This window comes from Uloborus diversus, chromosome 4 (assembly GCF_026930045.1).
Source record: "Uloborus diversus isolate 005 chromosome 4, Udiv.v.3.1, whole genome shotgun sequence".
NCBI classification, from domain to species: domain Eukaryota; kingdom Metazoa; phylum Arthropoda; class Arachnida; order Araneae; family Uloboridae; genus Uloborus; species Uloborus diversus.
Window position 1 is genome coordinate 167,068,320 of NC_072734.1, and position 25,581 is coordinate 167,093,900.

A 25,581-nucleotide genomic window follows, 5' to 3' on the forward strand; every position below is an offset into this window, starting at 1 on the left:
GAGTTATGAGCTTTTTAGTTCCATGTTCGAAGGCTTCCCTCAACTCAATACAATATTTAGTGTATCAGCTCAACTTCCTGTCGACCGCGACTATTGTTGTATTGTTGACTATCTTTGCTTTTCGTTACTGTTCAAGGCTTTTGTGAATTCAAATCTTGAAGTAAGATTTTTGCACAAGATTGGCAAATAATACATGGATTTGGCTGATTATTTTTCATTTTAATGCATTTTTGAGGCAATTAATAGGTTTTTTTATTTATTTGTGTTGGTTGGGTATTTAATCAATCAGCAGGAATCTAGCCAAACTTTTTTTGTGGAATCATTTCAATAGCTATGTAACCATATGTATTCACCATGTAACCAAATATCGCTATTTCTTCAATACTTCTTTCTTTAAATTTGTTAACACGTAAAATAATTCGCCAACTAAATTAAGCAAATCCATAAACAGCACAAAAACTTCCATTAATTTGTCTTTTCACACAATTTCAAACAATTGACAAATTTTTAATGTTTATTAGAAACATTTCGGGTAGCATAATTTTATAATCACCAGAAGTATCTCTGTATGTGGCGACTCTATCTCTTCGATGAAAATTAGTAACACACAGTTTTAAAAAGTAGGGAGGAGGAGCCTCATTTAAGGTATCCCAAAATGATTAATGCAAATTTAATAACATTTTAAATCACAGTAAGGGTTATGGGCAGCTATACATGGGTGGCTAAAAAAAAGATAAATCTTTTTAAACAAGTGAAGTTTAATTTTATGTTTTGGAAATTCCTCAAATATGTATATGCTTAAATATCGTTTTTTCATTTCTAAAAGAGTACTATTTTGTTCTTCACACTTATTGCCATTTTACTTTTATGGGTAAGGAAGAAGCTCTATTTTTAATCACGTCAAAGCAGTGTGTTTTCAGTTATTTGAGTTACAGCAGAGAACGAATAAAAGTAGTGATTGTTTCTCATAATTATTACAGACCCAGGCAACGCCAGGTATTCCTCCCACGTACAATTATCTGGTAACTAAAAAAGTTATGAAATAGAGTCTGCCCTCTACCCCCAGTTACCGTCGAAGAAAGATTTCTTTTTTGCCAGAAACGGCCAAATACATGCAAAACATTTTGTTTGTAGTATCTTCTGTTCGGAATTAAAAATCATTACCTAAACTGACTTCTTTACAACTCCTGAACGTTTTCGTGATTTATTTTTTGTAATTTTTGGGTGTCTTCCCAGTTTTGCCATTTCATTTACTCCCCTTCCCCCTGATTTTCAAATTTAATCATACCTTTTGATACATTTAAAGGGGCAGGCAATTTGAAATGTCGGCGAAACTAGAGACAAACAATTTTTTTGTAATTATTTGATCTCTGCTTGTAATGACCATTAACTTGAATCAATTGGAAAAAAAGCTACATCAACGTGAGCGAAGCCGCAGGTAAAAGCTAGTGTTTAAATAATTTTCATACATAGGGTAAGGGGCCGTCCAAAAGGGGGGGAGGGGTCCAGAAAAAATCACGAAACATCACAAAGTAGGAGGGAGTGTTGTAGTAATATATCACGTGTATTTAATTTTTCGGCAAACATGCAACACTCAACCTTTAAGCGGCTTGTAGGGTGCAACTTTTATCCGCCACCGCGCCGTTGCCAAACGAGCAAAGTGAAGTTCTCGATCGGGAGCTGCGACAACCGCCTGACTCCGTTATTCTGTTGTTTTGGTACTGAATACAAGCGTAAATAGTTTAACCTCGTACGTTTGCATTAAAACAATGTCTAAACTAGGTGAACTGCATAAAGACCTATTTGCAGAATATAAGATAGGAAAGCTTGGTGTAGCTCAAAAAGAATTTAATGAATTGTGGGCTGATGAGAAACAAAAATATACTACAAAGGAAGAATTTATAATGTGGGCGAATGATCTTTTACTAGATTACCGCTGAAAGTACCAAAGCAAAGAAATCTTCCGATATTCTCTTTTACTGTAGTCTTTCATTGTTAGATGATACTTATACCTGTATTTTATAAATATTTAAAAAGAATAATAAGATTTTTCATAGGTACTAAAAATACACATGATATAATGGGGTGTGGGGGGTTGTCTTCAATCTCACCATGTATAATCCAGGGGGAAGGGGGGTTGAAAAATGGCAAAAAAAAAATCACATGATTAATGGACGGCCCCTAAGTAGTAAAGTAAACCCTCGTTTTACGGGAGTTTATTTTACGCGTTTTAAGATTTGACACCTTTATTTTATTTTACATGGATGCGGCAATGCAAACAGATAAAATTCTCACCTCTTTCAAAATCCAATCTCCTAAAGATTGCAGATTACGCGTAATCAACTGCATTTTGGTGTGCTTGAGCTTGGGCCACTGGAGATATTTTATGCGATTGGTTTCAGAGTTCTTTCCAGAAGTAAAGCTATTAAACTCACAGTGAAGAAGAGCTTTTAGGAGTGACAAAGGAGGACAAAAGCAACGAAGATATTGACATTGACGATGGCACAGAACCAAAAATGTTCACATTGAAAATTTTGAGCCATTCCTAGACAACAGAAATGATCTGATTTGTTAGTGAAGGAAGATTCTATGGTGGAAATGACCAAAGTGATCATAAATGCGTTAATGCTCTGCAAGGAATTAGAGAAAAATTCTTAATGACTGCCGAAAGAATATCATAGCCAGCTCTCCTTTATAAACATAACATGAAATTGACATATGTTTTTTTTATGCATGTTGTGCATAAAAGTCGATATAAGTACAGATTAAACGTATTATACAATTAGACATCACTAGAATGAAGTATTTTGTTATCTATGGATTAGGTCTCAATTTACGTGGTTTCGATTTATGCGGCATTTCCGTGGAACGTAACCCCTGCGTAAAACGAGGGTCTACTGTATTTATTTTACTTTACATGTACAAAGTATTAAGTAGCTTAATTGAAGACTTGTTTAATTCAGATCAAATTTGACTCTTGCGTTTCTAAGCAATTTAGAATTTCAGCTACAGTAATTATATAATGTGGGATAGCAAAAATTTAGCAATTATACCTAAAACTGGTAAGGGTCAGAATGACCCTTGCTTGGTAGATGCAAAACGAAAGGATTCTTGGAATCGGCAACAGTCAAAAGTGCTCTCCAATTGGTATAAAAAAGACCTACAGTAGGCACTGAAGGTTAAATGAGTCAAGGTCATAGAACAAAACAAGTTACTGATAAGAAAAACTAGCTATTTCTCTTTCTTTTGATTGTGTGAGTTGCAATTATACTGCTAGTTGCAAACCATTCTTCTTCTTGCCAGAAAAATGTCAAGAAAACGTCGTTTCTTTTCCATCAAGGAAGCTTTTGAATACATGCAAGAACTGTCGGAAAATGAGTCCGAAGATGAAAATTATGACTATGACTTATTTAGCAAAGAATATGCCACGTCATCGAACAAAGAATGTGAATCATCAGATGATAATTTATCTGTTGATTTTGCGACCCAATCTGACAATGATACGAATCACTTATCCGATAACAGGCCGAGGACTGCTGATGGCCTTTGAAAAAAGTGAGAAAGGTGACAAATTTGAAAACAAAGGTGACTAAAAGGTGATAAAAAAGTAACTAAAAGGTGACCAAAAGCAATTTGTTAAGAACTCAAAAAAAAAAAAAAGGACAGGATTATACCTTTTTACTGACTTTTACCAAAATAGCCTATATGCTTTTTGTAAAGATTTCTACAGTTTCACTTTCAATAGATGTTTTAATTTTTTCCATTTTCTTAGTTTCTTCTTCAAAATCCTTTCTTTTTTGTGTTTCTTTTTGCTTCTGTTTCAATTCCAAATCCTTTTTCCTTTTACATTCCTCCATGTATGTTGTGTAATTTGCGTGTGCTTGTTGTGCACATTTAATCATTTCTGGACCAATTGGTAAAGAAAGCAAATGAGGATATTCTTTTTACAGCGTCTTTAACTATAAGTATGCTGCTTAAAAATCTTTCAGTCCTTGCTGTCTTATTTTCACCAAAAAGGTGCTTTGAAATGGAAAATAGTCTTTTAATGTCAGCATTACCATGTGATAATGCAAGTGAAGCTTTTATCACCTTAGAAACATTATGAAACTTTAGATCATTGGAAGTTGAGTCCTTTTTGAAATGTGCTGCTGCCAGTAGATATCAATGGTTTTGTTTTCGGATGCTTCATCATCTTTTTCCAGCTGCAAAAGTTTCCATTCATCTTGCAACCTATCAAGTGGAACATTGAAAGGCATGATTTTGGCAACCTTTATCAAATCCTTACAGCTTCTAGATTTACTTCTCTCTTTTGAATTCAAAAATTTAAAACTTTTCAGTAACCCGTTTGATATACAACTTTGTTTCTATTACATACTTGCATGCAGTCACACAATGCTTTTTAACAGCTCTTGAAAACGTAACCTTTTTATTTTCTTTCAGTTTTGACAGTTCATCTGTCACCTCTCCACTAACAACGAGATCTTCAAGAGGTAGTCTGTTACCAACTGCAGGGCTCATAGCAAGTGGAAGAAAATATATAGGAGTTTAAAAGGAAAAATATAGGAGTTTGATAGCAAAATATATAGGAGTTTAAGGGAAAAATATAGGAGTTTAGTAGGAAAATATATGGAAATTTTGAAAAAATATAGCATCTAGTATGTTTGGAGCACTGTACCAAAAAAAAAAAAAAACACACACACACACACAGAGTGCCAGTATCAATACAATTCTACAATGCATGAAGTCATAGCAATGTGAAGAGTCTCAGATGTGAGAGAAAAATGAATCTTTGTACCCATGGTTGCTTATATGAATCATATTTGTTTAAGACAATTTTGATTCAAATAAGCAAAATTATGAGTGCATGTTTTTCTTTTTTTTAAAACGTGAAAAAAATTCTACATACAATTTCAGAGAACTTTATTAAACTTTTGGTCAAATTAGACATCTTTAGAAATATACAGCAAACTAAAAAAATCCATTCTCTGATTATTTAAATAATTTTATCACAAAACAGTATGAAAAAGCAATTACAAAATTCAGATTTTGTCTTTTGTGCTTTGAAAAACGCACCTCTTACTGATTGCTAAAACTAGGTAATAATCAATTTGGACATTCTTTTTTCAATGTCAAATCTACCTTTAGTACCTTATAGTTTTAATGCTAACACTATAACAATGAAAAGTCCCGTTGACTCCATGTCTCTCTCGTCCCACTGGTTTTGTTGGACATATCATAAGAAAATCGTTACAAAAAGTGTGCAACACTCTGCCTTACCTTCAGTTCACTATTTACAGAAAAAAAAATTTACTAAAGGAAGGTAAAGAAAAAACGACTTCACTAAGGCATCACGTTTGTGGGGGGAGAGAGAGAAATGGTCAGTCTCATACGCTTGATTCATTTGAGCAGCATGTTCGATTAGAATATTCTGCAATTTTTTAATGTTAAAACTGGGTTTTGTTTTTGAGGAATATATTCATTAAAGTGGCTGATACAATTACCTGGCGCTCACTGTAATGGCATTATCCATAACTCACAGTTAATGTGCGTACATATATATGTACACACATGTATAAAGGGTAAATTTGACCTAATCTGCCAAACAAAAGGGAGTGTTAGAAGAGCCCTAGAGGAGCATAGAATCATCCATTATACTCGTCAATTTGTAACCGCAACTGATTAGATAGAAAAAAAAGGCCAAAAAAAGAAAAAAAAAACAAATTTCTGAGATGAAGACCGATTTTTGAAAATCTACACACAAAATAAGTACATGTTTGAAAAAAGCAAACAAAATCCTATAAAAATGACTTTTTTCATCAAAATAGTAACATTTTTCAGAGAGCTACAAGCTTTGAAACATCTGAAGTACTCAAAGTTGAATTGGTACCAAAATCTGAACACAGCATTTTCAAAAACAATCGTTTAAGCTACAACCGGTCATTTGTACTACATATAAGATTATATGTGACAAAATTAAAAGATTTCAAAATCTTTACCGCAGCACACTTAAACTTAACATGTTATACTATTAAAATTATAAAATAAAATCAGTTAAAGAAACAGGTAAAAAGTTGCAAGTAAAGCCATCTATATTTTGCATGTTTCATAAAAATAATCAAACAGAAGTTTAGAACATATGCCAACATTAAAGATGTAAGAGTGCACAGTGCAGTGGAGAAAGAAGAAAAAAAATTGATCAAATGTTTTTGAGTTTTTTGGTAGCATTTAACATCCAACAAAAAAAATATAGGAGTTAGTGAGAAAATATAGGAAATATAGGAAAATATCTGACAATTGTGAAAATATAGGAAATATAGGAGATATAGGAGGACTATGAGCCCTGCAACTGCAAATAGTTCATCCGTGTCTACGTTTGAAAAATCAACTTTCTTTATGACAGAGGCTTTTATAACCCGAGCCATAAAAGTCTGAACAATGGTCTCTATTTCTTGGTACAATTAATGTATCATAGACGCTTGGCATTGAAAGCGTTTTGTGAACTGCATAAACAAATCAGCAGATGAAAAGATAAAATGCAGCTCAGCTTTTATAGAAGGTCTTTTTAAAACGTTTGCAACAGCTTTCTGCATTGCATAGCTGCATTCTTTATCAAAGGCACATGTTTAAAAAAATAATACTGAAGAGCATCCCACTTTTCCAGTAGTCTGTTTGCTGCAGGTCCAAGGGTAAGCCAATGAGTAGTTGTGTGTTTCAGGAACTTGTGATGAGATGTATTTAGTTGAGCTTGCACTTCTTCGAAGTCCTCATAACGGGAAGGCCAACCATCAAAATAGCTATAAGTACTAAGAAGAAGTTCAGATGCTTCTTCACCTAAATACTGCAATGCTTTGACATATGCATTATGAATTGTATGAATACTGCAAGTACCAATATTTATTAGGCTTTTTTCTCGTGTCTCAAGGATAATTGTGTCAAACAACCTAAAAACCTTTTTATCAACATAAGGACCATCTAAAGGAAAGCATGAGACATTTATTCATGGATAATTACTCTTGGTAAGTGCTAAAAAATAGCTTCTCAATCGAAATTTCACCAACTGCCTTGCCCAAGAAGAAAGTTTTGAGATGCCTTCTTGTAATGCAACATTGGCTTTCAGACCAGTATTTTATTAAAGTAAGAAAAACAATGTTAAAATAAGCACAAATTTGGCAATGACAGCAGACACGTCTTTCGGCGTTACAGGGAACGCCTTTTTCAATGCAAAAGGTAATGAGCTTATGGATGAAAAGACATCCGACAAAAGTCGGATGTCTTTTCAATACAAATATGGATGAAAAGACATCCGACTTTTGTCGGATGTAATAGCTCATTACCTTTTGCATTGAAAAAAGCGTTCCCTGTAACGCCGAAAGACTTGTCTGCTGTAATTGGCAAATTTGTGCTTTTTTTAACGTTGTTTTTCTTACTTTACTGTTCAGCACAAAGGTATTTATTTATTACAATATTTTATTGTTCGTTGCAGTTCTTTTTTGTCTTTGACATTGGTAGTTTCATCAAAGCTTGGAGTATAATAGGATAAACATGCTTCTTTTAACATACATTCCCGAAAATAGGGAGCAAGTCCATCTGTAGAAGGGATAGAAAGACTGGTTCTGCTCATAGGGCGCAATTGCAAGCGATTAAAAAAATTCCCTGATTTCCCGGTAGCATAGCTATTTTTCTTAAACAACAACAAGGTGGGGGGGGGGGGGCATATTTAAGGCTATTTTTTTAATTAATTTCACTGTTAAAGCTATCATTCAGATACTTTTCAAAGATTTATTTTTTTTTAAAAAATCCTAAGGCGCGCATTTCAAGAAAGGTGACAAAAGTTGCAAAAGGTGACTAAAAGTAACCAAATTTTCAAATGGTGACTAAAGGTGAGAAAGGTGACTGACTCCTCGGCCTGGATAACGAATGTGTAACATGAAATGCAAGAGAAAAACAGCGTAAAGCAAAATCTCCAAATATTACACCAAAATCAGTGGCGCTGACTCCATAGGGCTTGAGGGGGCCCGAGCCCCCTCAATAGTTTGTTTCAGGGGGCAGAGCCCCCTCATTAATTTAAGAACATTATTTGTCATATTATGGTTTTTAAAATCACAAAATTTTGTTGGTATTTTTTACTTTCCTTGTTTGAAGATAGTTACATTGTAAAATACATTCAGTAATGAAATAAAACAAATAACTATTGCGGTAGTAAGCAGGTTAAATGAAAATGAGTGGTGTGAATAATGATAGTGTTACGGTGCTGAGAGCACTCATAGAATTTGTCCCAGTGTGCGAACCTTAGGGTGAAGTCTGTCGCCAGCAGCGCTCTCATCTAAGTGTTGCTGATCTGTAAAAATTAGATCAGGGTTTGATTTGTACATTAAATGGAAGGCATGATAGTTTTCTTCAATTATTAGAGTTAATAAAATAATCTGTATTAACTTTTTAACTCTATTAAAGCATTAATTTTGAGACATTTTTTTTATTTAATGAACTCTGAGCCTTATTCAAAGCAAGCTTCAATTAGTTATTTCACTTATAGTAATCAAAGTGCGACAGCAATCTTTTGTGCTTTATTCTTTTAATGATAGTTTAGATTTATTTAAATATCATTTCAATCTTTTCAGAGCTACATATTCACTGCTCTGTAATAGACTAGAAGCATAATTATTACTGTAATTAGAATTAAATTAGCTTTTTACGAAAATACCATGCGTGTTTTTTTTTTTTTTTTTCAAAGCCGAAAAATGTGTCGGCTTGTAGAGTTTCTCAGAGTGTCGATTTACTGAGAGTCGAGTTTTTGGGGTTCTAATTATTATCATATGACTCTAAAATGCGTAAAAAACTTTAAAACTCACTATTTTTAATCTCATTTAGAAAATTTTCCCTGGCAAGGCCCCTGTTATGGCACCCTCCCCCCAATTAGTTGTTATAAATCGGTGCCACTGGGAGTTCCTTTCCATGCAAATCAAGTGCACTACCTTGTATAGTGCCGTAGCCTAGCTATGGCAATTTACGACTCCCCACAAAATGGAACTGTAAAATTGTCCCTCACTTAAGGCAAGTGACATGATCTAATTGAAGCAGAAAATTTGTGTACCAATTTTTAGATTGTTTTACTTTGAAAACACCATGTCACATATTGTTTGTTTGTATGAATACAGAAAATATGTAAGTTGTAAGTTGGCATTTTCAAGCAAAATGTAATGGCATTTTCAAGCAAATATGTAAGTTGTAAGTTGGCATTTTTTTCACACACCAGAAAATATGTAAGTTTACATTTTCAAGGCACAAAAATCTGAGTTCTTTTTTTTTGGTGGGGGGGGGGGGGGGGGCTCCGTGCTTTAACATACTCCCTAGACCCCGGTGACTTCCGGCTCCCCCAATAATTTTTCCAAATCGGCGCCCCTGACCAAAATTGATTGAAAAGGGAGAAATTTTTGGGGTAGATGGATCAAAATGGAAAATTATTTCTTATGAAACTAACGATTGTGGAAGAATTTCACAACATAATGTTTGTAAAGAAGCTCGCGGTCCGACATCGTACGCGAAGCAGAACATTGATGATGAATTTTCATCCAGCTCGCGGAGACTATTCATAAATAAAAGTAAGCTTCGTCACATAAAAATGTGTACAGAAGAAGAAGCTCATAGACAGCTGGAAAACAATGATTGGACCCTAAAATTAGATGAAATTGATTCGTTTATTGAAATTTTATATTTTTCTTCATCAGCACAACAACCTGGTGCAGGCCAAGGCTTTCGCAGTCTGCTTCCTCCAGGTGGTACGACACGTTGCCAGGTTTCTCCACCTGTTCACTCCCAAAATTTTAAGGTCCTTCTCAACACTATACAGCCACCTTGTTGCTGGTCTTCCCCTTCTCCTTGTACCCTCAATCTTCGAAAAAGTTAGCTTTTTAATCAGATCCAGATCTGCACGTCTAAATACGTGCCCCAGCCATCTGATTCTATTGGCTTTAATTACTCTTAAGATGTTGGGTTGTCTGTATTTATAGTATACTTCAAAGTTATATAAACTTCTCCAAGTGTCATTTTCTCTTACTGCTCCAAAAATTGCCCGAAGGATCTTTCTTTCAAAAATGAGAAGTCTGTTTTCCTCTGTTTTATTAATTGCCCATGTCTCACTACCGTATAAAATGATCGGTCTTATGAGGGTTTTGTATAGGTTTATTTTTGGATTAATGGAAAGGAGCTTAGATTTTAATTGGCTCTTTAAGCGAAAGTAGCATCTATTTGCCATCAAAACTCGATTTCCGATTTCAACTTTAAACTCGTTCTTACGGTAATAAGTGCACCCAAGTATTTAAACTGGGTGACTCCTTCAAAAGTATAGTTTCCTATATTAAGCGGCTGCACATCATGTATTCTAGTGCTCGCAACCAAAAACTTAGTTTTCTCCTCGTTTACAGCCAAGCCCAACTCCTTGGCACCGCTTTCAAGGGCAACAAATGCCTCGATCACATCCTGAAAATTTTATATGCTCAAGGTCTATACTGCGCAAAAGGCATAAAACTAGACAGTATATGGTCAACTGTTTGGGGTCCTCCTCTTTTTCGTGAAACAATGGCAAGAGACAGGTTTAGAGAAATTGTTGGTATATATTATTTTCGGGCATTGTTTAAAATCTTCAAGAAGAACATTATTGCTTCATGTATGCAAATTAGTTTCATTATATAAGAAGAGGCATTTCTATGTTTTGTTTGTGATTGAGATTCTGAATTGCTAGTATGCTGCCTTTTATTTACGCTGTAGTTGTTTTTAATAAATATGTTACTGTTGTATAAATGCTTGATGTTTGTTTTAAACGACGAAACTGCAACTCTGCTATGTTGGAAATTTTTCCAACAGAAATTTTGAGGTTTTTACACTTCAATCAAAAAACAACCAGATCAGAACGTTTGAAAACGGTCAAATTTTGTCTAATTTAAAAAATTTGGGAAATGGTTACTGAAAATTTAATCAATAGTTATAAACCCGGACCCTACATTACAGTTGATGAACAACTCTTTCCCACAAAAGCCAGATGCAAGTTTATGCAATACATGCCAAATAAAGCTGACAAGTTTGTGATAAAATTCTGGATTGCCGCAGATGCTGACACAAAGTACATAGTTAATGGTTTTCCATATCTAGGTAAAAATAAGAATCCTCCTAAAAATCAGAATCTTTGCAAATATGTTGTTCTGAATTTGAAGATGAAATGTCACGTAGGACAATTATTTTACAAATCTGAACCTAGCAAAAATTATTAAGAGAAAAAATGAGAAGTTTAAATGGAACAGTAAAACAAAATCGTAGAGATGTGCCTACGGTTGTAAAAAACATGAAGACACCCTTGCATGAAACGACATTACTAAAGCACAATGACATCTCCATTACAGTTTATCAAGGGAAGCAAAAGAAAAATGTCATACTCATTGCATCCAACTGTTTATATTGACACTAATAATAAGAAAATGTTACTAAAAACGGTAACATTTTATAACTCTACAAACATGGGCGGATTTATGGGGGGGCAATGCCCCCCAGTTTTGGGAGGACTTTATGTAGCAATAACACATCTTCCAAAAATTAAAAAGAATATATATATGTATATATATATATATATATATATTCTTTTTTGAATAGTTCAGAAGGGCATGGGTGGATTTATAGGGGGAGGGGGCATAGGGGACAATGCCCCCCAGTTTTGGGAGGACTTTATGTAGTAACAACCAGCTTCCAAAATCTTAAAACAAAAAAATCATGACTTTTTTTTTTAATAGTTCGATGAAAATGAAGAGAAAAGCAAATATCCTATTCTGATGGGAGAAAAGAAAAGGAAAAAAAAAGAACATTAAATACAAATAGTACAGCTGTCACTGGGGTGCTGAAAATGTGTCTAAATTAACTATTTTAGACTGAAAACTATTTGGGCAAGTATATGAATGAAAATATGCAACACTTATAATAATTGACGATTATTTTAACAAATTAGAACCTAAAGCAAAGGGGAAAAACTTCCCCTCCCCCATTCGCGTAACAGAACGATCTACTCGTTATGATTTGTGTCCACATTTCAAGTATTTATTTGTGAATAATATTTATGTTCTTAGTATATTAATTGGCCTTTTGAGAAATTCTAAAAAACATAAGTTTTTTTTCCTTCTCTCTCTCTTTTAAGAGAGAAAGAGAATAAATACTGTCGCAAACTGAATAAATTTCAGTAATCTGAGTGTTCTGATTAAATGAATCTTTTTACTTAGAGGGAGAGTACAATTTTACTTACTTTATAAATACTGTTTAAAAAGTAATGTAAGTCATAATCATCTAAGTCTAAGTGAGTCAGTCCTTTTCATTATTGAAATCTAAATAATTGAGTCATCAAAAGTTTTGGAAATATTTGCTGAAATTTTATAAAAGTCTATAAAAACCTAACAAAGATTAGTAAAATCGTAAAAATCCTTTAACCGTAAAAAATGACGAATTTTCGTAAAAATTACAAAAAAAATCAAGCAAAAATTTACAGGTAAGAGTGAATTACAAACAAGGTCGAATTTGCCTATAAGATAAACAAGCTGTTGCTTAGGGCTCCTGCTTTGAAGTGGGTCCCTAACTCGCCCCCCCCCCCCCCCCAAAAAAAAAAATCATGATTCGTTCCTTAAAAAATGGAAATTGCTTGAAAAACCTAATTTCATTTTTAAGTTCTTGAAAACCTTGAATATTTGGAAATGTGTGGCTACAAACCTTAAATTTTAAAACTTCTAACAAATTGTAGAGGGGGAGGAATGCCAACATGTGTCAAATTCAGCTCATTGCCACATCCTGTATTAAAAATGTAAAAATCATGGTTCTCACGTTTGTAACATATTATTTGAAATAAATTTTTGTGACTCACATGTTTCATATCTTGCTATTTATTCAATCCTGAATGCAGTATTTTGGAAATTCTTTTGTATTGATTGCTTTTATCTTACTTCTTCTGCATATTGTCTATCTGTTTAGCACGGAAAAAAATACACACTACTTCTATTTCTTTTCGTTTTCTGCCCCACTTGCAACTGAAGAAAGGTTGCTGTCATAAGAAATCAATGGTTTCTTTTTTCTTTTAAAGTTAAAATAGCTATTTCTCCCAAAGTTAGAACAGGACTGCAAAAATTTACAATCAAGTACTAAAATACCAGATACTGGAAAGTACAAATGAAGTGCGTTAAATAATTTTATTTATTCTAGAGTCCTTGAAAATAATTAGATATGTCTTTGAAAATCCTAAGCAACGTAGGATCCAATTACTTCTACTGCATATTGTTAATCTGTTTAGCCAGGAAAAAAAAATGATACACTACCTCTATTCCTTTTCGTTTTCTGCACTACTTATAGTTAAAAAAAGGTTGTTGTAATGAGAAATCTAGTTTATTTTTTCTTTCAAACTTAAAAGGGCTGTTTCTTACAAAGTTTGAACAATACTGTACAACTGTATAATCTAGTTATCAATTTCTATGTATCCAATTCTATGTATCCAATTAACCTTTATAAGGCTTCAAAATGCAGAATTGTATATCCATTTTACAAAATTTCCTTTGGGGGAAAACCCCCCGGCCCCCTAAAATTGGAGATATTCTATTTCCCACTTAAAAGGGAGCCCTGCGTCACTCTCTTGATAGCTCCCTCCCTTAAGGTCAATTAAAAAAGGACAGCATTAAAAAGCACATTAATGAAAACGACACACAAAAAAGTAAGGCATGGACTTATGCATCACAGGAAACAGACAAAAACATAGGAGTAGGGGTCAATAAAAATGTTGCTAAAAAATAAAAAAAATCCTGCCCCCCCCCCCCCCAGGAACTCAGTCCTAAATCCGCCTATGTCTACAAAATGTGGTGTGGATGTCACAGAGCAAATGGCTCGAAAGTACACCGTAAAAGCTGGGTCTAGGAGATGGCCTGTTCACTTCTTTTACAATATCCTTGACCTTGCGGGAATTATTTCTTGGATTTTGTATAAACAAGCCACAGGAAAGAACATTTCAAGGAAAGAGTTTTTTCAGCAGCTCGTCGAAGAACTGAGGTACATTTCAACAAAACGTAAAAGAACATATCCAGACATATTGCAAAGTCGAAATTTACCAGACTGACATCTGGATCCGAAAAAAATATGTCAGTAATTCCAAAGAAAGTGCATTGTCACGTCCCAAAATGCAATAATAAAACTGTTGACAACTGTTTTTCTGTTGTAAAAAACCAAGATGTGGCAAGTACACTAAGTGTATAAAAAGGAGCTGTCCTAATTGCATGTAACGCACGAAGAATGTATCCATATTGCTGGTAAGAGCTTTGTCATTTTAATTTAGCTGCCGATTGATATACAACCATGGGCAATGATATTTTTATATTATTATTAAATAATATTTTTATATTATTTTTATATTAAATAATTATTTTTTTATGAATAAATCTACAAAAAATGATATTTTTTGTAGATTTATTCATAAAAAATAAGCAAGCAATAAAATTAAAATAAATCACAGAATGTTTCCTTCTTCCTAAAATTACAGAATTTTCTTTAAAATATTAATATTTTTAACATGCGCTAAAAAATTTACACTACAAAGTGAAATGAATAAATGATTTAAGTTAATGGGATAGAATTTTATATCTTACTATTATATTGTTTAATCTTAGTATTACTCTTGTTCATCACAAATATTTTTTTACCTCTTTCTAAACATCAAAGAACCCATTTTAAGCTTAGGATCAAATTGACCCCTGCCCGCAGTTTGAGGTATATGGATATTTCCGCGGTTGTAGTGTTAAAAAATAATTTTTATAAATAGGTAATGTCAAAATAAGAAACAATTATTTTCACAAGAGTAATAAAACATTCCAAGAGCACTAAAACGAAAAATATACTTACGAGTCCATTAATATGATCATATCTTTGGGAGAGCTTGATGCATGAACATACCTAAAATCAAAAAATAATGATATCGGCTAACAACTTTTAATACTCAGAAAATTCGCAATATATCAATCGACAGGACATATATGCAAAATACAAAGGTAATATTGTGCAGCATCATAAAGCACAACACTGCTTTTTAAAAATAAGAAAAAATATAGCTCACTTACCAAGGACGCAATCTAACGTCATATAAATCAGGGAAATTGGGCTTCCTAGGTATAGTAATCCATTGGGAAGCTAGAGAAGAAAACAATAAGTAAATAACATGCAAAAAACAGGGAAAAATTGGATTTATTCTATTTTCAAAACATTCAATTGTATGAATTCACAGCAATTATGCAAAGCAATCTTATATATTAAAAAGTGCGTATATGAATCTATGTATGTATCTATGTCACTCTTGCCTTCTCCTGAACCAGTGTTGCCAGATGGTCAAATCCAGATTTCCTCAACTCCTTGCCAACTTTTCCCCAAAAAGCTATGTTTTCTATCAAAATTCCCCAAATTCAAAAATAATTTTTCCACTAACATTTTCAAACATTGAATCGATTTCCTTTTATATTTTTGTCTCTAGAAAAAAAAATTTTTTCCCCCAAATAGCCAAATTTTCTTACAAAATTCCCAAACTTTTTTTTTTCTTCCCATTTTTTTTTTTTTTTTTTGTCTTCTTTATCTTTCTTTACTAATAATAAAGCTGAAAGTCTCTCTGCCTGGATATCTCTCTGCTGTCAGGATCTCTGTGACGCGCATAGCGCCTAGACCTTTGGCCGATTTTCATAAAATTTGGCAAAGAATTTGTTTGTAGCATGGGGGTGTGTACCTTTAAGCGATTTTTTTAAAATTCGATTTTGTTCTTTTTCTATTCCAATTTTAAGAACATTTTCCCGAGCAAAATTATAAGATGGACGAGTAAATTACGAAATTATCATAACGTGGAACCGTAACGTGGGCAAGCCATTTGGCAAGAACTTCATCATGCATTATTTGTAAACGTACAGGGGAACCAAAAGACCTTTTAATTTTCTACTACGGGCAGAGCCGTACGGGTGCCACTAGTCATAAATACAAGCGCCTGACCGAGAGATAAGAAATAGCCAAATATTTTTTTTTATACTCGCATTCAGGGGCGGCATTTCACCATTTCATTTGGGGGGTCGAGTTTCTTAAATAACCCCAAAGTGAAACCAAACACACATTAGATAACAAGAAGTTGTCATAAAATCGGTTTAGTATGAATAAAATTAGTGTTTAGAAACAATTAAAATTTTAATTCATTGACTAAAAAGTTACCATACAAAACATCTCGCTACTGAAGTTTTTATACCTTTTGGAGAAGTTATAATGCATGATACAGTGAAACCTGTGTAAGTTGACCACTTGCGGTGCAGTGCTTTGGTGGTCAACTTATAAAGGGCGGTAATTTTTTAATTTTTTTTTGTCATTTCTTGCACCACGTATTCATTTTTTGAGGAATTCACCCTTACTCTTTCTGTTCAACTCACTTTCATTGTTTAAGATTATTGAAAGTGAAACAATAATTAAAAATACTATTCAAATAATTTTGTTAATTTTTCCTTGTTTTTAACTATATTAGACACTTTAGTTTTAGAAATTCCATATATGCCAGCTAATATTCTCTGGCTTTTTCCATTTTCAGTTAATTTTAATATTTCATACTTTTTATTAATCTCAAGTTCAACTAACTTTCTTTTTGAAAGTTTTTTATGTAAAACTTATAGCACAAAGAACAACAAGCTCGACTCTACCAGTTTATAAAGGCAAAATCAAAATGTCCTCTCTCTTAATCCCTCGCACCAGAAAAATTTAACTTTACTCATTAGCAAGCCCAGATCTGCGTACCCGCAGTGCAAGAGGCCCGCGTCCTTAAAGGGGCTAACGGCTCTAGAAATTGAAGAAAAAATAGGAAAAAAAAAACTAGCACTAAGACTTATTCACTTTACTAAAAGGCTTTACTTTACTATCTCAAATAGAACAACAAATGAAAAACAAGTTTGGAGAATAAAGAGCAGCATAAAGCTTTATTCTGCTGGGTTTAGTTATTAAAATGCTGTTCTGTCATCAAAGCGTTAACAACATTCTTGGAAAGCTATGAAAATAATAATAATAACAAATAAATAAATAATAAAATAAAATAATTTGCTGAAGAAAGTTAAAAAAAAAATAAATAAATAAACCAAGTGGTCAACTTACAAAGGGTTTCTTACAATACTCCAAACTAAATTTGGTGAACATTAGTGGTCAAGATAGGCAGGTGGTCAAGATAGAGAGGTGGTCAAGTTACAGAGGTTTTCCTTCATTATATGAGATAGGACTAATTCCGTTCCTGACAAAAACGGTCAACATAGACAGGTGGTCAACTTACAAGGGTGGTCAACTTTACAGGTTTTACTGTATTTGGAATTTAGAAGGGCAGGGAATCATGTTACTATTTTATCAGTGCCCAATATCGTGCTGTTTTGCCACTTCAGCTAAACGGAAAAGGTTTTTTTCCCGCCTTTGTGCTTCGAAAATATTTCTCTAACTTCCTGAGACATAAAAAAAATCTTTCTTTACTAGCTGAGCTGATTGTAATAGTTAAAAAATAATTGAAGTAACACAAAGTTATGTATGAAAACACTTTTTATAACTTGCTCTTCAAAATCACCCAGGTTACTTCAAAAACTGTGAGGGGCTTCAACTTTTCAGCATTGAATAATCTAGTCATGTCGGCGCTCTTAGCTTCAATGAGATATCATCTGCCTCCAGCTCTGTTATTAACTATTACAGACTGATGAGTCCATAACAAGGACGAAACTGCAGTCTCTGGATGTAATAACCGGTCTGTCGGTATATTGCTTGTAATTTTTCTTGCCTCATGTTAAAAATTTTACTCACAATTGAAATATTTTATTTTTCGTTTTCAAAATTTAATCCAAAAACCATAATCCCAGCCAACCATACAGAAAAATAATTATCATCAAATCGAGTGTTAATTTCATTCGAAATTGAATCTATTACTTCATACAAAATATTCAAAAATCAATGTTTAACTTCACATCATCATGTGAATTTTTGTTACTTTTCTTTTTTTGCGCCTTTTTAAAATTGGCTTGGAGGAAGAATTTTTTTGAAAAATTTCTCGATTGATTGAAATATACATCTATAAAAAAATCTATTTTCAGTTTCAATTGTATATTGAACTGTGGTAATACGGTGCACAGATCAATTATAGATTGAACTGTGGTTTGAATAGTCGAGTAGCGGATTGAAGATATAGATTTTGATAGAGTAAAGCATTTTTCAAAAACCTTTTCCCGATGCAAACAAATTGGATAAAAATTAAAACGAAGTCATACATGCTAAAGGGCGTGAGCTTTTTCAAGATTGAAAGAATCGTTTTGCAATAATTCTTTCAGTCGTCAAATCACTGCTTTGAAGTTATAGAGAAATGTTTTTATCATTTTAACTCTTGAAGATTATCTTGTGTCACTACGCGATTGCATAATTATAGAGCCCCATAAAAGGTATTTGGTTGATATGTCTTTTTTTATTCAATAATCACATGCATTTTTAAGAAGTTTCTATGAAAGCATTATAATGTATTGAGCAGCTGAAACGTGTTTCTAGCAGAAGAAGGCGATGAACACTCATTAAATAAGTGTACACTTAAAAAATGAGCGTAAAAGTGAATGTAAAATATCAAGGAATTTTCTTGTGAAAACCATGCTGCCACACCACTTTTCACGGGCCTGTCATATTGGACATACCATCGTTACACTGGGCACACAAGTGTGAAATATTTAGCCTATATGAGACAATGTCTTCTTTAGTTAAAATTAACCATGGTTCTCTACCAGTTTTCTATGTTCTGAAAAAGCCGAAATTACTTCATGAATTTCTAAGTTATCATCCAAATAAGGAAAAACACTTTTATAGTCTCTCTGAGAATGTGTCGAGTTTCATCAAATAGTTGCTGAGAACCAGCGAGATTTCCTTTAGTGAACATTAATTTCTGACTTACATAAATTGAATTCACCCATTTTCTAACATTCTGCTCAAAAAATTTGGGGGTGTGATCGCCCCCTCTTGACCCCCCCCCCCCATTTGCCGCCCCTGCTCGCATTTACTACTCTGCTTCTGTATGTACATTTTAACTATGATTTTTGTATATATTTATCCAAGAACATTCTTCATCACTTATTTTTACCTGTTTCACGCATCAACTAGTTACTCACAGAACATTGATTTGAATTCCTTTGCATAATATTCCACTTAATGCGAAATGAGAATTCCATAAAGTTGAGCAAAGCTAAAACAACGCTGTTTGATACAAACAATGTAACTACTACTTCTTGACGCGAATTTAAATCCGAAAAAAATTATTTTTTCCCCCGAGGTTCTTTTTTTCCCCAGCTTTTCCCCCAAGAAAAAAATTTTCCCCCAAAAAATTCCCCTCAAAACCCATTTCCCCAAAATTTCCCCAAAATGGGGAAATTTCCCCCAATCCGGCAACACTGTTCTGAACGCCAGAGAATTGAGGATCGAACTATGCATCGATATAATCTTAATTTTTCAAACATGTTTGACAGCTTTCATTTTTCTGCGACTATAAACAGTGGAGAAATAAATTAAACATAAATTCTCAAGGACATTTCTACCAAAGCACAAAAGCTGGCACTTTGCAAAACCTACTCTCAATTTTTTGTTTTTCAAGGTTATGCTTTTCTTGCCTCCAGAAAACCTCTTTTTGTAGAGCTTATATTTTCTCGCTCTTTTTCTGTTTGAAATGGAAGTGATTGAATGATTCAAGTTAATATTAAACTTTAGGAGTACTGAAGATTGGGAATGGAACGGCTCTAGAAGCACACCGCACCAAAAATTTACATACACTCTAACTATCCACTACTAACTATGCACTCACTAATTAATATGCTGTTGCTTATAGCAAGAAGGAGGAAGCCCCTAAAGTACACAGTCAAAGACGGCGTGCACAAATCAGCTGCCAAGGTCACCGAAGGAGATTACTCTAGCCGCCCTGGCGGCTAGTTACAGTGAAACCTTGATCAAACATTCCCGCACCCATAATTTTCAGGCCTTGATCATTTTGTTTCTATGGTTACTGTACAAATTTTATTTAAATAACTTTAATGAAACCTGTAAGTAACATTTTTCAAGCAGTTGTTTTTCTGCATTTATCATTGCAGAATTTTTCCTTTTGAACCAAAGTTCTAGAATTGAAGACTATGTTTTCAAACTTTGTAAAAACCAGTGTTTCAATCTGTTGAAACATTTCTTAACAGACACAAAATAGATAAAAATTTTCAATTTTGAATTAGCAGAAAATAAAAGATAAAAATCACTCAGAAATTATTACAGTTAAAATTTAATCAAACATTCGGAATTCGGTCGAATATTCGGTTGGGAATTGAACTGAGTATTCATTATTTGGTGCATCTCTAGCTTTTATATTCTACACTGGCACTAAATATGCACACAGGACTGCTTGACTTTTCATGTTAATAAAACACTTGTAATTAACCGATTTTGACAGGATTAGCAATTTAATTTGAAGCATACCTTTGGATAAAAAAAGTTTCCTTTGGACCTCATCTACAGTTGAATTATCTCTTAACTCTACATCAAAACCACTTATAGTGTTGCCTCAACTCAACTGTAGGGTACCTTAATGTTGCTTTCAGATTTAGATGTCTAACTACTGCTTTCAGATGTTATTAGAGTTTAATTAGCCATTCTTACCTGGATACGTCCTCATAAATCCAGACTGACTTCCAAAATACTGCCACATTATCTCTGAATCATTTTTGGCATTTAATTTAAAAACTTCGTCCAAAGTAGCAGACCATTTCAATCCATTCAGTATATCAGGATCTGAAAGAAATTATTAAAAAATCACTTTATGTTTCCAATGTGAAGACTAGAACAGTAGGGTCAGGTAGGGTAAAATGGGTACAAAATAGCCTACTTTTGGATTTTGACTCAAATATTTTTGTCAAAATATTTTGTTTCTAAGTTTTTTTTTGTTTTATGTATACATTACATATGTTGAGAGTAGAATTAAATGATTTTCACACATAATTTGATACAAATTTATTTTTGAGAGGAGTGTTTATGACTATATGTTTTCTATACCCATTTTACCCCATGCAGGTGAAAATGGGTAGCCTCAGGGGTAAAATGGGTATTGAAGTCTAAGAAGTGATAAAAAAGCAAACTATTTGTTCAATGCAGTGTGATATTATAGACTTAAGAGTCAGTTAACAAAATTTTACAATTTAATTTTAAAAAAATAGTGCAAACAGTAAATTTGACAAAATATTAATGAGGTTTCTTTCAATGCATGATATCCATACTTGTCATTCTTTAAAAAAAGTAATGGCCTCTATTGTTAAATTGTGGCTCATTAATTTTTTTTATTATTTGATGTTTTTCAATGAAATCCATGTCGTCTATATCAGGAAAAATAAGAAAATTCTCCTATCTCGGATTTTTTAAAAATATTTCATCTCATAATATTTCTATCAACAGCCATATATATGTGAATGGATTCTTTTTTGCTTGTTTCCTCTAAGTATAATATTTATATCCAGGCACCTGTGGTTAAACTTTGCTTCATAAGCATATTTTTAGCAGTTTTTATTCCAGATACTTCCTCTGAATGGAAACTTTCTTCTTCCACTATTTTTTATTTTCTTGTTTTTTAATTCATTATTTTTCCCACTTTCAACTCTTAGCCTTTCTGAAACATCTTTACCAATGTTACTTGTATTTGCCAGCATACATTTAAGTTGTTTTAAATAACTCATGCAGGTAGTTGTCAAATCTAAAGCTCTTGTTGAAATTGCAGACAATATTGCACTTTTCAAATCTTTATAAGGTGACGAAATCGTGCTTTGTGAGGCATAATTTTCGGATTGAAACAAGGATGTGTTCTGTGAATTTAAAGGTTCATTAGAGAAATTGGTAGCATCTGATTGCAATCAAATACAAGGGTCATTCCGTGTCAAATCAACACACTTTTAATTAAAATTTTACCTCACCCCCTCAGATTTTGATAAAATTTGGCACACATATAGTGGGCACTAAGAATAACAAAAATACAAAATTTCAAATTTTTATCTTGAATAGTTTTTTGTGTACGGCCTTGTAAAGTTTTCAAAAAATCGTGAAAAAACTACAAACAAGCAATTTTCAAATTGCTCTAAAAGCTGTCAAAATTGAGTTAGAGAGGTGGGACCGGTGTTATTTTGTAGCTTTTTTAATGCTCTTTTAAGAGATATGCAACATGTCCTATGTAGTAGTAAAAAAAGGTTTTTTTGGTGCAAATCAAATTTTTGATTTTGATTTTTTTCAAAAAGTACCACTTTTAAAATTTTCAAAAAAATTCTATAAATAGACAGTACTTTCATAAACTGCCATGCAAAGTTTTATGATGGGATGGTAATGGGATCTATGCCAAAAAAATATATTACTGACCCCTATTTTTCTTGAATGCCAGATTTTGACCAAATAATAATTATTTTATTGTAGCAAAATATTTTGTAGTGAATGCTTTCATGACAAATATGAATGCATTGTACTTTAAATTCTTCTTATAAAAATATTTGTAAAAATTAAGGCAAATAAAGCACCAAAAATTAAATAAAATTATATCAATTTATGCTGTATGAAAAGTTGATAAATTTACAATAAATATTGTTGTGGCTAAATAGTTTGATAAGCAAGTATTATTTAAAAAAAATTTTTCCCTTCCATTCACTTGATCCAGTATCTGCAGATCTAGCAAGTTGGTACCTTTCTGTGCAAGTTAAAACAAACACCAAGTCTGCCACATGGCCCCCCATGTGGCAGTCTGGTATTTCTTCTAACTTGCTTAAGCCAGACTCTCCACAAGCATTCATTCAGTGACTAGAGACCTTGCTAACAAGTAGTGTTTTAAATTTTATTACTGTTTTAAGTTATCCATTCCATAATGTAAAATAGTTGTGATACCTCACATAAAAGAATTATTACTTTGAACTTCAGTATTTCTCATGTGTTAGCGAATTTAATCTATGATTAAAACTTGTAGTTAAAAGGCAAGTTTTAAGAATTTTTTAGAAAATATGGAAACTAGTGAAAAATGCAGTACTGTGGTAAGAGTTCAGTGTTGTAATCCATTGAAGAAAACAAATCATCGTGTTCGAGATAGAAAAAAACTGAGAAATGTCACATCTTGGATGACAGGTTCATTTCCACAAATACTTGATGGCTCCATGATTTGTGATCAGTGTAGAAAAGACCTAACTAAGTTAAAAAATACAGTGCCCATTAGTAAAAAAAATTCTGAAAATAAAGATTCTCCTGAGTTGGAGGTGAATGTTCCAGACGAAGATCCAGACTTTGCAACAAGTTCAGTGATTGTTCAGACACTAAATACTTCACTTCAAGAATTAGGTGTGTCCCCGATTGATAAGAAGAAAATAACTTCCAAGCAGTATGCTTCGACTAAAGTAAAAAAAAACCTCTTCATCTATGAAACGTAAACTCTTTGTTGCTGCTGAAAATTCTTCATCAGATAATGATACTGAAATTGACCAATCGGTTCTTCAAAATCTGAAAACCAACTTTTTGAATTGTACAAATAGATCAAAAAAAGTTATGATTCTCACATGTTTACCCGAGAAATGGAGTGTTAGGAAGATAATGCGTGAGTTTAATGCTCCAAACTACTTAGTTCGACAGTCAAAGCAAATTTTGAAAGAAAAAGGGTTTATGGAAGGTCCTAATCCAAAGCCAGGGAAGTGTTTATCAACAGAAACAGTCGAAACTGTGCATTCTTTTTACGAAAACGATGAAATTAGCCGGGCGATGCCAGGAATAAAAGATTGTGTAACAGTTACTCCGCCAGATGGAGGCAAGAAAAAAATGTCAAAAAGACTTATTTTGTGTAATCTAAAAGAAGCGTATAATCATTTCAAAGATAAGCACATAAATATAAAAATTGGTTTTTCTAAATTCGCGGAATTAAAACCAAAACACTGTATATTAGCTGGGCAGAGCGGCACACACTCTGTATGTGTGTGCACAACTCATCAAAACATAAAGTTGATGATGGAAAATGCTAAGCTAAATTCACTTACAGATGGTAACTTGAAAACCTACAAGGATTGTATTGCAAAGATGCTTTGTAACCCATCAACAATAGATTGCAACATGGGGAACTGTGAGTATTGCCCTGGAGAAACTGCTTTACGGAAAATTTTAGAAACTTCTTTTGAAAAAAACTTAATTGAAAAAGTTCAGTTTCGCCAATGGGTGTCAGTCGATCGCTGCAACCTAGAGATGTTTGAGAAAACCTCAGACGAATTTATAGATTTATTTTGCAGCAACATGCCTTCTTTAGTCCGACATGATTTTATTGTAAAGCAACAAGCATCATTCCTCAACAACATTAAAGAAAACATCAGAGAGTCAGAATTTGTAATTACATGTGATTTCTCTGAAAATTACAGCATAGTTTTACAGGATGAAGCCCAGAGCTACCACTGGACTAGTCAGCAGGTCACCATTCATCCCTATGTGATATACTTTAAGAACGGCAAAATTGAACACTTGAACTTCGTTGTCATTTTTGACTGCCTAGAACACAATACAATCGCAGTCTACACTTTTCTCAAGAAACTCATTCCTTATTTAACGAATAAGTTCCAAAAGCTTCCAAAAAAAAATCTATTACTTTTCAGACGGTTCTGGCGCACAATACAAAAATAAGAAAAATTTTTTGAACCTTTGTCTTCATCAGAAAGATTTCGGTATTGAAGCCGAGTGGCACTTTTCGGCCACGGCGCATGGAAAAGGGCCTTGTGATGGAGTAGGCGGTTCAATTAAGAGACTGACAGCTCGAGCAAGTTTGCAGAGGCCATACGAAAACCAGATCCAAACACCAAGAGATCTTTTTGAGTGGGCAGTCGAAAATGTTCCAAAAGTAGATTTTGCCTTTTCCACACAAAAAGATTACATTGAAACTGATAAGATTTTACAGCCCCGATTTAAAGAAGCCTTAACAATCAAAGGTACACAGCAGTTCCATTCGTTCATCCCTAAAAGTGGTTCAAAATTATTAGTGAAGTACTTTTCAAATGATACTCAGGTGTGGGAAAAGGAGGTAACGAAATCTCCTGAGAAACTTACATTTGAAGATATAAGAGGCTACGTTACTGCCGTGTATGACAACAATTGGTGGCTTGGTTATGTATTAGAAAAAAACGAAGAACAAGATGAAGTTAAAATTGCTTTTCTTTATCCAAGTGGACCCACCAAATCTTTTTCCTACCCCAGGCATTCAGATGTAATGTGGGTCTCTGTTGTGAACATACTAACAAGAGTGGACCCTGTTACTCCAACAGGAAGAACTTACGCTCTTCTAGAAAATGATATAGACCAAACCCAATTGGCTTTTTCAAAATTTAAACAGTGAACTTCTGAACATGGACCTCCTTCTTTACATAAAATCTAATTTATACTCAACAATTTCACTTCTTTAACCTTTTTTAAGTTAGTAGTGATTTCTTATTTGTTTAAAATTAATATTTTTAGTTCTGTGTAAATTTTCAATGAAGTTAAAATAAT

At 33.3% G+C, this 25,581-nt stretch overlaps 1 protein-coding gene across 1 annotated transcript in view; it reads right to left on the reverse strand.

Moving 5' to 3' along the window:
• Positions 1-25,581, reverse strand: part of LOC129220420 (voltage-dependent calcium channel subunit alpha-2/delta-1-like) — a 96,512-nt gene that overhangs the window by 59,554 nt on the left and 11,377 nt on the right. The window contains 3 exon segments of the mRNA XM_054854840.1: positions 14,905-14,955; positions 15,120-15,189; positions 20,710-20,841. Coding sequence (XP_054710815.1) covers positions 14,905-14,955; positions 15,120-15,189; positions 20,710-20,841 — 253 coding nt within the window.